This window comes from Sceloporus occidentalis, unplaced genomic scaffold (assembly GCF_023333645.1).
Source record: "Sceloporus occidentalis isolate IW3139 unplaced genomic scaffold, rSceOcc1.0.p SCAF_5, whole genome shotgun sequence".
Lineage (NCBI taxonomy): Eukaryota > Metazoa > Chordata > Lepidosauria > Squamata > Phrynosomatidae > Sceloporus > Sceloporus occidentalis.
Window position 1 is genome coordinate 165,001,729 of NW_028316985.1, and position 13,628 is coordinate 165,015,356.

At 44.7% G+C, this 13,628-nt stretch overlaps 1 protein-coding gene across 3 annotated transcripts in view; it reads left to right on the forward strand.

The window, feature by feature from the left end:
* Positions 1 to 2,016: 2,016 nt before the first annotated feature.
* LOC149313090 (sodium/hydrogen exchanger 9B2-like) overlaps positions 2,017 to 13,628 on the forward strand; it is a 34,953-nt gene continuing 23,341 nt past the window's right edge. For 2 of the 3 annotated variants that reach the window (XM_089526047.1, XM_089526050.1), the window contains exons 1-3: positions 2,017 to 2,343; positions 5,618 to 5,701; positions 8,041 to 8,233. In XM_089526047.1, the coding sequence (XP_089382173.1) occupies positions 5,678 to 5,701; positions 8,041 to 8,233 (217 nt within the window). In that variant the 5' untranslated portion in view covers positions 2,017 to 2,343; positions 5,618 to 5,677. The remainder of the gene's footprint in view (positions 2,344 to 5,617; positions 5,702 to 8,040; positions 8,234 to 13,628) is intronic. The other variant, XM_089526048.1, reaches the window with a different exon arrangement.

A 13,628-nucleotide genomic window follows, 5' to 3' on the forward strand; every position in this document is an offset into this window, starting at 1 on the left:
ACTATTATGTGACAAGTGCAGTAGGCACTCATCTCAAACAGTTCACACTGCAAAGGAGAAAAATCCTGTATAGTTGAATCTTCGTAAGTGGACTTAACATGTGCTGTGGGAATTAGAATTGCAAAGATCTGCAACTTCCATCTCCAATAGAGGGCTGCTGTTACATAGCTATGTAGCAAAGCAAGCAAAAGGACTGATGCACAATGGGACTGATATGCATCACATCAGGCATCGATGCGTATCAGGCCCTCCTGCTGGTGTCCTGTTATGCATCTTCATAACTCACTATAACAGTTTTTAGTGCCTGCTACATAGTTAAATATATGCAAATTTACACTGAGTGACATGTCATATAGGATTCTGGTACTCATCGTTAATATTTGGGGCCATTAGCTAGACTATATATAAAACACAATAATTCTGTCTATCATCATTACGACATCCTTCAGCAGTGAGGATCCCATTTAATGTGGCTGTGGCTCTGATACAGTGCTTATTGGATCTATTTGGGTATTTGCATGCTTGTTGGCTTGTCAATACAAGTACAGTTGGCTCTCCACATTTGCAGCTTTGACTTTTGAGGATTTGATTATTCACGGATTTGATTAATATGTTCTCTCTAGGAATCTCTAGGTTCTCCAGTATGACTCTGTGGTCATCGTCTGCCAAAAGTCATGCTGGAGGACTTAGAGTTTCCTAGAGAGAACATTTCTCTAGGTATTTGTAGGTCCTCCAGCGCAATTTCATGGTCAATTTCTGCCAGATCTTGACCATAGAGGTGCTCTGGAGGACCTAGAGATTCCTAGAGGTGTTCTCTCAGGTGAAATTAATAGATAAAATTTATTTGTGTTTTTTCCACTTTCATGTGGATCCTGTGATCCTAACTCCAGCGAATGTGGTGGATCCACTCTACTTGCAAAATTCAGAATACTTGTTTGGAGGTTTTTTTGCACTACTATGCAGTAACTTCAATCTCTGCTCCATTTATTATTAGTGGTGTCAAATTACTTTTTCCTTTTTTCTTTTTTCTTTTCTTGAGTGGGTTTTTGTATGCATGTTGCTTCAGAATTGTGAATAGCATGAGAGTCATTATTCTACCTCAGTTCAACTTGTGCGATGTAGATCTTTACAGATGCATACCAGGAGTAAAAAATAATTTCTAAACTGCAATCTGATTCTCTGATCTTGGTGGAGATCTTTAGGTCATCACTGAGTTAAATAGTAATAACACATTCGTACCCTCAGGCCCTCCATATCCACAGATCCCTTATCCATGGATCCAAGCATCCACAACTTGAAAATATTATATAGTGAGTGTGTGTATAAGAAAATTACACACACACACATATATATATATAATAAATACAGCTGGCCCTCCATATCCAAAGATTTCTTATCCATGGAAATATATAATAATTATATATAATAAAATTACACACACACATATATATAATAAATACAGTTGGTCCTCATTTTCTATGGATTCTTTATCCATGGATCCAAGCATCCACAGCTTGAAAATATTATATAATAATTATATATATATATATAGATAGATAGATAGATAGATAGATATAGATATAGATATATAGATACACACACACACACGTGTGTATAAATATATACATATACAAGCTGTGGGAGCTTAGATCCGTGGATAAGGAGTCCGTAGATACGGAGGGCCAACTGTATATATTTATTTACACTCGTACACCGCCTTTCTCCCAGAAGGGACCCAAGGCGGCTCACAGACCAAAATAAATAAATAAATATTGTTAAAAACATCACAACCAAATTCAAATCAATGTATTGGGGGTCGTCCTATTAGGTTCGGGAAACGACTTGAAGGGCGGCACATAAAAACAAAAACAACTTTCACAAAATGGAGGTGTCGGGGGGGGGGGAAATTCCCCTCAGGGAAGGCGAAGGGAGGCCGGGCGCAAGCTCCGCTGGGCCTGGCTTTGGTTTCCGTGAGGGGAATTTGAGTCCTCAGGATTGTCTGTGGCCGACATGGAAGGCTCCGTTCTCGGGGTTCGGCGCTCTCCGTCCAGGGGGCTGCCCCCGCCTGCGAGGGAGAGGGAGGCCGCGCCATGGAACCGTTATTCCCTCGGCCTCGCGTTGAGGGAGGAGGCCGGCTTTGAGAGAGGAAGCGGGGGGAGAAGGGCGGCTGTGTGGAGGAGGCCTCGTTGCTCATGAAGGCGGATATATTTTTTCCGTCAGGAGGAGGGGAGAGAAAGCAAGGCCTCGCTCAGCCTGGGGCGTCGAGTAGATAGAGTGCCCGGCTCCCCTCGGCCTCCTGCTCGGCCCCCAGCAGCCGCACTTGGAGGCTTCCCCTTGTGTTAGGTAGGGGCTATTTTTCTACCCTGGAAGAAGAGTTGTAGAGTGTGCTTTTGAGTCAGTCCTGACTTATTATGGCCGCCCCTAAAATGAACCTATCCTTGGTTTTTCTTGGCAGAGGGGGTCTGCCATTGCCATCCTCTGAGGCTGAGAGAGTGTGCCATGCTTGGTTTCAAGATATTATATAAATTTCCGACCCTATGGCTGTAACAAAACCCTATCATGGAGGTTTCTTGGCAGGTTTCTTCAGAGAGGGTTTGAGATTGCCATCCTCCGAGGCTGAGAGAGTGCGACTTGGCCATGGTCACCCAGTGGGTTTCCATGATGGAACCGGCATTCGAACCCTGGTCTCCAGAGCCTCAGAGGGTGGCAATGGCGAACCCCCTCTGAAGAAATCTTGCCAAGGCAACCCCACAATCGGGTGGCCATAAATCAGAAACAACAACGGCAACAACTCCTGAGTCATAGTCCAGTCCTCAAACCACTATGCCACGCTGTCTCCCCTTGAAGAAGGATAAACCGATTTTGTTCCACATCACTTTAACTTCCTCGGCTCCATCCTACAGAATATATATGGATTTATAGTTTTGTGAACAGGGTGACCGTGGCATCCTCCAGTCTTCTGTCCAGGAAGAATTCCAAAAACGTCCTCCATTTTGCACATGACTAAGAAGCAGGAATTGCTATTTATATGAGTGCTTTTAGCTTTTATTTGGTCATGGGCTACATTTTTCTTGACTGGTCTACATTTTGCAGTGCCTTGTCCTCCTCTGCAGTTAGGACATCTATCTGGTTACACTATTTGTGAGGGACCAGCGAAGGGGGCTCAATTCCTTTGTAAAACTACAGATCCCTGAGTTCTGTAGGATGGCATTACGGCACTTAAAAGCAGTGTCAAACTGCATTATTTCTACAAGATAGACTATGACTCTAGAGACCACGGTTCAGTCCCCAGCTCATCCATGAAACCCACTGGGTGACCTTGGGCAAGTCACATTCTCTCAGCCTCAAGGCAAGGCAATGGCAACCCTCTCCCTCCCTTGAACAAATCCTGGCAAGAAAACCTCATCATAGCTCTGCTTTAGGATCTTGATAAGTAAAAAATGATTTGAAAGCACAGAACAACAGCAACAGGATACATCTCAGGGCACACTGCAAGGGCTTGGAACCATTTTACAACTAGGCTCTCTTAAAAGTGCACATTCCCACTGAATTTCCTGGGACCTGTTGTTGGTGTTGGCATTGTTGTGTGCCTTCAAGTCATTTCCGACTTACAGCAACCCTAAAGTGGACCTATCATGGGTTTTTCTTGACAAGTTTCTTCAGAGGGGGTTTGCCACTGCCATCCTTTGAGGCTGAGAGTGTGTGACTCGCCCAGTGGGTTTACATAGCTGAACTGGGATTCGAATCATGCTCTCCAGAGTCCTAGTCCAATGCTCAAACCACTATGACTTTTAGGTGTTCTCCCCCTAATAAATGTCTTAATTCACTCGGAGTTGGAAGGGAAGGTGTATTTTCCCTCAGGCACACCACATGTCATTAAATATACAAAAGTATACACGCTTGTAATCAAAATGCATGAGAAACAGGCAAAGGGAACATACAACAAACATTTTTCTTGTGGCAAAACTAACTTTATATTAAAACTTGTTAAGGTTGGTATTCAAATTCTATTTTAAATCCAAGTAAACTGTGCTAATCCGAGAGTAGGAATCTTCCAGATTCCAGCAGCCCTAGCCTGCATAGCCAGTGGTGAGGAATGCTGGGCACTGCAATCCAACAACATTTGGAGGAGTGCATAATTACCCTGAAAGCATCAGAACCTGTATATTCTTAAAAGCTAAGCAGAATCAGGCCTGGTTAGTACTTGAATGGCAAAAAGTTCCCCATCCCTGTCCTACCTGCTAAAGTCCAGCAGGACCTAAACCCCCATAGTTTAAGCCTTAAATGTGAAACACCTACATCTGGTCCAGCCCCTTGCCATGCAAGAATACACAGAAGAAGAAGAAAACAATTCCTAAGATATAGTACAGTATCATCCAAAATCCACCAAACAGTGATACCCTTATTGAATCAACCAAAATGCACATTATGTATCTTGCCAGCTTTCAAAGCTCCACTGGCTTCTTCGTCAACCAAAGGTGTTCTTATTTTTCCTCACAGCAGACAATATAATACTAATTTCACAGAAGCCATACTGGTGATGCTCAGACTTAAATACACATATGAAAATACCCCTTCAAATACATAGCTTTTTCTTTACATCTGACCTGAGCAGCTGGCCACATTTCAAAGCAAAGCACATCCCATCAGTTTCAATTTTCTAAGCATGCCTAAAAGGGCAACATGAAATCCAGAAATGTTCTTGAGAAGACAGATGAGTATGCAATGGCTCAAGTGGTTAAGATGGTGACTGTTGACTGCAATATCGGCAGGTTGGCAGTCAGAGGTCTGGTTGCCGCATGATGGGGGAGCTCCCATCACTAGTCCCAGCTTCTGCCAACCTAGCAGTTCAAAAGCATGCAAATGCAAGTAGATAAATAGGTACCACTCCAGTGGGAAGGTAAACAGCATTCTGTGCAATCATGCTGGCCACCCAATCACAGAGTAGTTTCTGACAACACTGGTTCTTCAGCTTAGTAATGGAGGTGAGCACTGCCCCCTATGGACAGACACAACTTGACAACCTTGTCAACAGGAAATACCTTTAAACACACACACACACCCCGTATATACTCAACTATAAGTCGACCTCATATCAGTCGAGGTCAGGTTTTGTAGTCAAAATTATGGATTTTCCCATGACTCGTTGATAGGTCGAGGCTTCTTCAGTGTGTGTATGTGTGCATATGGCAAGAGTGACTTTCACTGAGCTTTTCTTCATTGTTTCAGCTTTCAGTTCAGCCAGAAACGGAGGCGGGAGTGGGACTCTTAAACAAACAGCAATATCAAATCAATCACCCAGGATTCTTTCTGCTTGGCTCTTTCTTGCTAAACACGTCTCCGTACGGCATGGGGAAATCTGAAAGAGTTGCTATCATATTTCCATAGTGAGCCATAAATAAATCAACCTGGGATTTTGGGGTCAATTTTTGGGCATAAAGTTTTAGACTTATAGTCAAGTATATACGGTAAATAAAAATTAAGAGGGGCCAGGAATGTCATGGGTACTAAGGGAGGTGTTCATAGACACAGTGGTACTGGCCTATGGGTACTAGAAAGGTAGGATGTATAACAATTGCAAGTTTGTTAATTAAAAATATATTTTTTTAAATCTTAGATTGTTGACCAGGTCAGAGGGTATGGTGGCAAACAGCAAGAATACAGCACATTTGCAAATATGGCGAATAAAGTTAAGCCTCAGGTATTTGCCATTAAGATTTTTTCTGACTATGTATTGGTCGTTTGGGTGTTTAAAAGGAAAAATAAATTGAGTACTGTGGCACATTTACTTGGGGTTAGCTGTCAGTGAATGCTATTGGACTGGGGAAGTATACTAGGCACAATTATTATCCCTTTTCCTTTTACAACCACAACAGATAAAACGTAATAAATTTGAATTTAGCTTGTTAATTTTTAGTTTCTAACATTGACTCAGGGTCCATTCAGACTACAATATACCCCGGTTTGTGAACCGGGTTAAAAGTGAGGAGTTCATACTGGCGCTGGTTTATTCACAATCAAATCCATGCTTTGTACACCCGATCCGGCGCAAATCCCCCTCTGCCCGGGTTTTCCAAAAGTGGAGTATTCAGAAAACCCAGTGCAATTGAATCTTAACGTGGCTCCGATCATGATTGGGTCAAGTTCAGGGGAAGGGTAAAGGCCAGGGGGTGGAACATGCCTCCCCTCCCCACAATATCCGGCTTTGATCTGACGCTTTAGGTTTTTACAGCTTCTTTCCCTCTTCCTCCTTAATTAGTTTTTTTCAGAAGCAGGAGTGCTTCATTGGGTGCTTCAGAATTTTTATTATTATTATTATTACAATTTGACAGCTTATGCGCATGCTGCATGGGGCTCTTTAAATGGGAGAGGGAATCCCCTGTCCATATATGGGTAGTTGGCTTCCATATATGGACTGGGGTTCCCTCTCCCTCCGTTTAAATGCTCAATGTGAATGGGGCTCTTTAAATGAAGGGAGAGGGAACTCCAATCCATATATGGATAGTTAACTTCCACATGGACCACTTTGGGAATCACTGCGTGATTTGTAGCTCCTCCAGTGCAATTCTGTGGCCAGTGTCTGGCAGATGTTGACCACAGAGTTGCACTGGAGAACCTAGAGATTCCTAGAAAGGCGTTTTGTCAGGTAAAAACATAGCAGTTTATTACACAGAGGTATCCTGTGCAAAAACAGGAATTAAAGTGAAAAAATAGCGCAAAAGTGGATTACCAGGCCACATCTGGGTTAACCCAGCATTAACCTGGACAAAAAGTAGAAAAGTCATGCAAAAGCACAATTGATTTTCAGATGATGTCACTGTTAAGGTGCATTAACGCGACATTAATTGAGCTAGAAAGTAGACAAAACGGAAAATCCTGAAAGTAAAAGTAATCATGTTTTGTCAACTTTCTAGCCCGTTTAATGTTGTATTAACTCCGATGTGTCTGAAAATCAATCGTGCTTCTGTGTATCTTCTTAGAGGTTTTGGTGGGTTTTAAATCCCGTTTCTGCACAGGATGCTTCCCATGTGATAAGCCTCAGAGAGTTTTTGTTATTTGCAGTTTTTCCACATACACAGGGGTCCTGTGCCCCTAATCCCAGCAGATGTGGCGGAACAGGTTAATAAATTTGTTTCGGTTTGATTTCTTTCAGGAGGAAGTAATTGGAGCTGTGCTACACCTGGCTTTGCATCGTCCTGTTCGGATGATGCAGGCCATTAGCTTGGGGCTATCATTGGGCCTGGATCTAGCATACCAGACACAGTTCTGGTGGATCTCGCTGAATCCTGGGGCAAAAGGGCCTTAAAGCATGTCTAAATGACCCACTGTTTGCCATGGAGTTTTGTGGAAGCTCCACAGCAAACTCTGGCAGAACAGGCAGCCCTGCACATCCCATATTAATCAAGCCCCATATTATTCAATGAGCGGTGATGTGCACACATCTGCATCAGCGCATCCACAAGCACACATAGCCATTGAATAATAGGGGATGTGGATATCCATGGATAGCTATCCCACCAATGTAGCAGGCCCAATTTAAATTTCTTTGATTTCATGGGTCTGCTATAGTCAGGACTGACAATATGATTTAAGGCATTAATAGTTAGACCCTCTCAACTGCTCGTGTATAAAATAATCTCAGAAGAAGTAAACTTCACAGAAAAGTTTCCTAACCTCAGGAAACTGACTTCCACCACCGTTTTCACTGTTTTCTTGAGCATTTCCTTAGATATTGTTCATGTAATTCTTTACTATTGCTTAAAAATGGCTTTACATATTGCTTTCACCTGTAACTCCAGTATACCTGTGGCTGTACTTCTAATTCCATCAGTTTGTCTGAAGAAGTAGATTGATATTCCCAAATGCTCTTACTAAAGCAGGGTTATTATCAAAGGTGCTGCTAGTGCTCCTTCATCACTGCTGTCTCATTTTATTATTAAACAAATTAACATAGCTGTCCCTTTGGAAAATACTACAAGATACATTGGGCTTTCCTTTCCCCTTTTGCACAAGTTATTGATAATGTTTATTTTAATTCAGAAAGAGAATGCTTTGGATTCCAAAGATGTTTCTGATGATAAACAAAAAGAAGAAGCAACTCGGCTGGACAACAGTGAGCAGCAAATGCAGGAACCTCTACCAAAGACAGAAGAAACAAAAGAGACTCCAGGAAAACTGAGGCAAATATGTGCTTGTCCTCCACAAGGCTGTCTTGCTTCATTGGTAACAAATGGTATGTAAAAGGATACAAGCAGGAAAACTAGGGCAAAAGTGACACTGTTCATGCATTGGTTTCTAGAGTACTATATATGAATAGGTTCAGGATTTTATGTTTAAACAAGTTTAAATATTATCATGAAATAAACCTAATATCTAAAGAACCTCAGATATGGAGTCCCTACCAAGGTTTTATATAGAGTGGTACAAATTTGGAGATAGTTGGAGAAAAGTGGTTCATATATAATGGCCGGCATCCTGTTAGTCTGCTATGATGTCATAAGTTAGACTTATAACCACTTAACTGTTTCCTATTCACATTTACAATTGTGGAATCATTGCCATGATCATATGCAGCCCTGTAACCCACCTTACAAACTAATCAGCCATCCTGATCAACAGAGTTGGTGGTACTGGTAAGTGGGATGTTGCAGGATGATGCCAACAAGCGATGTGGCGATGAATAGTTGCAACAGGACCCTGCAAGTTTTCCTGCTTCTGCTTCTTGTGGCTTCATTCACTAGCAGGAGGGGGTGGCCATGTCATCCTGCAGCACACCACTTGCCAGAGCTGCCAAATTGCATTGCTTAGGATGACTGACCAGCTTTTAAGGTAGGTTTCAGGAGTCAGATCAGATGTAGTATAGCTACAATATTGCGTCTATGCTTCTGATGCAGGATCTTGGACTTTTCTCTGACATTGCACAATCCTCTTACATAGCTGTAATACCAGAGAAAAGGGAGTTGTTTGTTTGAAAATTACCCCTGATGGCTACCTGTGTGATACTAAATATGTTGCTACCATTCCTGGTTAAGGCGAGGGTCACTCTTCTAGGTCTTCATACGTCAATGTTTGATTTATTTTTGAATTACAACTCTGGGCTTACACAATGAAGAGTTTCATGGCACCTTAAAGACTAACATGTTTTATTTCATGTCAGCTTTTATGAGCTGTATTCATTCAGATATGTGAAGTGTTGCTTCAGTAGATGGACATTATTCACATGATGTGGTGGTGTGGGTGCATGAAATGTAATAGAAATACAAAAAGTTCCAGCATGGTGATGGTCATAACAGGATACATTGTGAGATGAGAGGTATAAATCTTAATAGTGGTTGTAAAAAAATTGTCCAAAAGATGCTGAGCAGTACATCCAAACATAAATATACTAAGTAGATAAACAGATGTATGGTAAATATGTCTTTGCCTAAGCCAAGTATAAGAGCACAACTTAACCTATATACACACACAAACACACACACATTTAGTTCATGGTGAATGAAAAATTACAACTAAAAATATTCCAGTGTTACAAAACATACAACGGGTGGTATTGCAGGCATACATGAACCGATTATTTAACATAAGTAGTAAGATTTAAAATAATTTAAAATAATATTCATTTAACCAAGGGAACCTTTTGATGCATTTGTGTTCACCTGCTTCCATCTGTGCTCTGTCTTTTAAGTTCTTTCATTCAAGGCTAGTCACCTTGAGCTCGGAGACAGACACCTCAAGTGTCCTAGCAAAATGTTCTCCCACTGTGTTGTTGTTTTTTTAGTATGAATCTTTCTAATGTCAGATTTCTTTTTTTTCCCCATAAAGACTGGTTTGTTTTGTCCTGTGTAAAGTGCTGTGAAGCCGTCACACAACGTTTGCAAAAGATGGCAATGTAGGCTTATTTACCCGATTGATCAAGATTAATTAACCTATAAGAACAACCAAAGGGTGCAAAAAGGAATATCATTACCTCACGGTGACAATAGTCTCTAAAAGTGAAGACTCCTTATGTGTATCACCAGACAAGATGTAGCATCTGTTACTTGCCATGACCTAGAGAATGTTCTGAAGGTTCATAGGTCAGTCTTTGTCTGAAGCTAAGCTGGTTTAGCCTAGTAACCTGCCTGGATGGAAAAACCACATGGGAGTCATATATAGGGCATTCTAAGTTCTTTAGAGCAAAGCAAGAGTGTGATAAATCAAGTTAATCTTTAGGAGCCTGAAACTAAAGCCTTCAAAAATTCATTGAAATTCTTTCCTAAGGCAAATATACAAGATTAGTAATATCCTTTCTACTTTGTTCTGTCAGCTCTGTAGTTCACTGTGCTTTTTCATTCTAGCCATTATTGTTTTGATCATCAATGTAAGCTCTAATGCCAGATCTTAATGTTTTCACCCTTGAGTGAACTCCCCCCCCCCAAAAAAAAAAAGGCTGTAATCTCACTACATTTCTGCAGATTTGTGTTGGAAATCGGTCATGACCATGCAGAGATGCCTTCTCGTTTAGCATGTAGGAATAAACCAAACAAACAGAAATCCCTAACCACATAAATTGATAAAATTAATGTCTTGTCCCTGGAAGAAATGTCTAAAAATCATTCTAACAGAGTCCTGTAAATGAGAGAATAGCTATTAAAGCAAAATCATTGTAAGCCTGGAGGCTGTCCTTCCAAAAGTCAGATAGAGTTCCTCCTAGAGATTTCCAGTCTTCTTGTGCTCTGAGGCACACTGTTTTAATCATTTTACTGTTTATTAGCATTTTTGTTATTGTCAGTGTTGATTACTTTTAATGTTGTGAAGAATGTTATTTATTACATAGAAATAAAATATATTTCTTCTTCGTGGTCTCTGCGAATCACACAAATGGGTTTATTCTGCGCCTGCGCAGCAATCCCCGGAAACTTCTAGAATCTCCAGGCAGAAAGCGATGTATCTTTCTGCAACTTTTTGGCAGTAGCCCCGCCCACCCATATATAAGGCCCCTGGTGGCCCGCTCCTCTTCAGTTCCTTCATTCCGCCGCGCTAAGCAGCTTGAGGAACTTCGCTAGCATTTCGCTTGCTCTTGTGTATTGGAATCTCTGGCTTTGATCTTCGGACTTTCACTTGACCATTCTTCTGACCTTTGGCTTGACATACGGACTGGTAACGGATCTCTCTTACCATGGCCTCCTTCAAGCAGTGCACTAAGTGTGGGGTGAAAATCCCCAAGGCCGACGGCCACGACAAATGTGTCCTTTGCCTGGGGGAGTCCCACGTTCCGGGCAGCTGCCCCCACTGCAAGGCGATGTCCGCCCAGGCCCTCAAGAATAGGGACCGGACACTTAAGGCTGCGCTCTATGAAAAGGTCTTGAGCCAGCCTGGCGGTTCTGGAGCCTCTGGGGATGCGGATGCCCCCAGAGCCCCCAAGAGGAAAGGGGACAAGCGCTCCGACCGCGATAAGAAGCGGGCTCGCTCGTCATTGCCGCCCGCCAAGAGCCGTAGGAAGGGCCCTCCAAGTACGGTCTCAGTGCCTCCGCCTGAGTCGAGGCCAGTACCGTCTACATCCCCGGTCACCGAGCCAGTGAAGACCCCGACTCCTGTACCGGCTGCCTCTCGGACGGTGCCTCTCGAGCCCAGAGTCCTTCTCACCACCCATCTGTCTGCACCGGCGGACGCCTTGCAGATTGTGGACATAGACTCTGAGTCTGAAGGGGAACTCCAAGACTCTGATGTCCCCTTGTCTCCGCAGAGACGCAGATCCAGGTCCCATTCTCCTTCCCCAGAGAGAAGGCCACGACCGACGGCACGGGACAGAGAGCACCTCCGCTCCCCCCCAAGGAAGGATCGGGCCGCACTGGGGGCTGAAGCAGATGGAGCCCTGGAAACAGAGCGTCCAGACTCCGCGGAGCGCGACCAGGACCTATTTGAGGCCTTCCCGGACCTAGCATACGACCACCGCACGGGACAGTACCTTATCCCTGTGGACCCGTCCCGTCTACGGCGTAACATCCGAGCCTACTCATGGGACCGTCGCCAGGTTGGCACCTCCTACAGGCTGGACGATTTGGGCTCGACTGACCTTTCGCCCAGAAGGGGCAGTAGATCTCCTTCGAGGTCCAGATCGAGGTCCCCTCGTTCTGCATCGCCTCTCTCCAACGACGACGAGGCTCCGTTCGACCCAGAGGGCCCAGCAGTCCCGTCGCTCACGGACGATGTCAGGTCCTTCGCCGACAGGGTTATCCGGATGGCTGATGCCCTGAAATTGGAAGTGGCCCATCCAGAGGACGATGCCCTTGACCCGGTGGAGAGGAGGATCCACGGCTCCGCCCCAGCTCCACCATCCTTAGCGTATCTACCATCTCTAGAGAAGATCGCTAAGCGCTCATGGGACGCACCGGCCACCATCCCGTCGACGTCCCGTAGGATCGAGAACCTCTATTGGGTCACTCCATCCGCTCCGTCTTGGCTCTCCAACCACCCAAAACCAAACTCGGCCATCGTGGAAGGAGCCCAGTCCACCTTCGCTCCAAAATCCTCGTCTTCCCTGGTCGACAAGGACAGCAAAAAGCTGGACGGATTGGCCAAGAAGTTCTACGCTTCAGCGGCCCTGGACTTGAAGGTGGCCAACTACGCAGCCTGCATGGGAGCCTACATGCAGTACCTTGTAGAAAAGATGGACCCCACCATTGCGGACCTGCCAGACGGCAGGAGACGCATGATGTCCGCGCTCAGGAACGAAATTCACCTGATAGGCGGACAGCAGATCATCTCCGCCAGGCATTCGACAGACTGTGCATCGAAGGCCCTCTGCAGATCCATAGCTCTCCGCCGCTACGCGTGGCTTCGGTCCTCCGATCTCACCCCGCAAGCAAAGGCAGCTATAGAGGACATGCCCTTTGACAACTCGGGCTTGTTCCACCGGGACACGGACGAGAAGCTCAGCTTCCGCTACAGGATGAAGACCGCAGCCAGAAAGCATGGTATGTCATCCACCACGTCCAAGTCCCCCCGTCAGAGGTACCCTAGTCAGCGCCCTTGGCATCCAGGTGGCCAGTACCGCTTCCAGCCCCAGGATCGTCCTTACCATCAGGACAGTCATCCTCAAGGCCGATCCTCCCGGTTGCCTGCTCCCCCAGCTGACAGGCGTCAATCTTCCCAAACCAGATACCAACAGGGGTATAGGAAGAAGGATGGCCGGGGCAAGAAGAAGTTCTGATGTGTTCCTGCGCACCTCGTCACCTCCAACAGGCTGAGCCCTTTCTTCAACACCTGGGCCGCCATCACTCTTGGGCACTTAACATCGTCCGTAGGGGCTATGCCCTAGAGTTCTCTGAGCTCCCACCAACTGGAGCGTTCATTTCAACTGTCCCCTCGGACACCCTTCTCGACGAAGTGCGCACTCTTCTAGACAAAGGCGCCATTGAACCCGTCTCCCCCTCTGGGTTTAAACGGTGCTTCTTCTCCAGGTACTTCACTGTACCGAAGAAAGACTCTGGCCTCAGACCCATAATGGATCTTCGGGCCCTCAATGACTTTATTGTTTACAAGAAATTCAGGATGGTAACCCTTGCTTCTATCTTACCACTCCTGCAGGAAGGCTCCTGGTTCATGACACTGGACTTAAAGGATGCCTATTTTCACATCGCGATCCT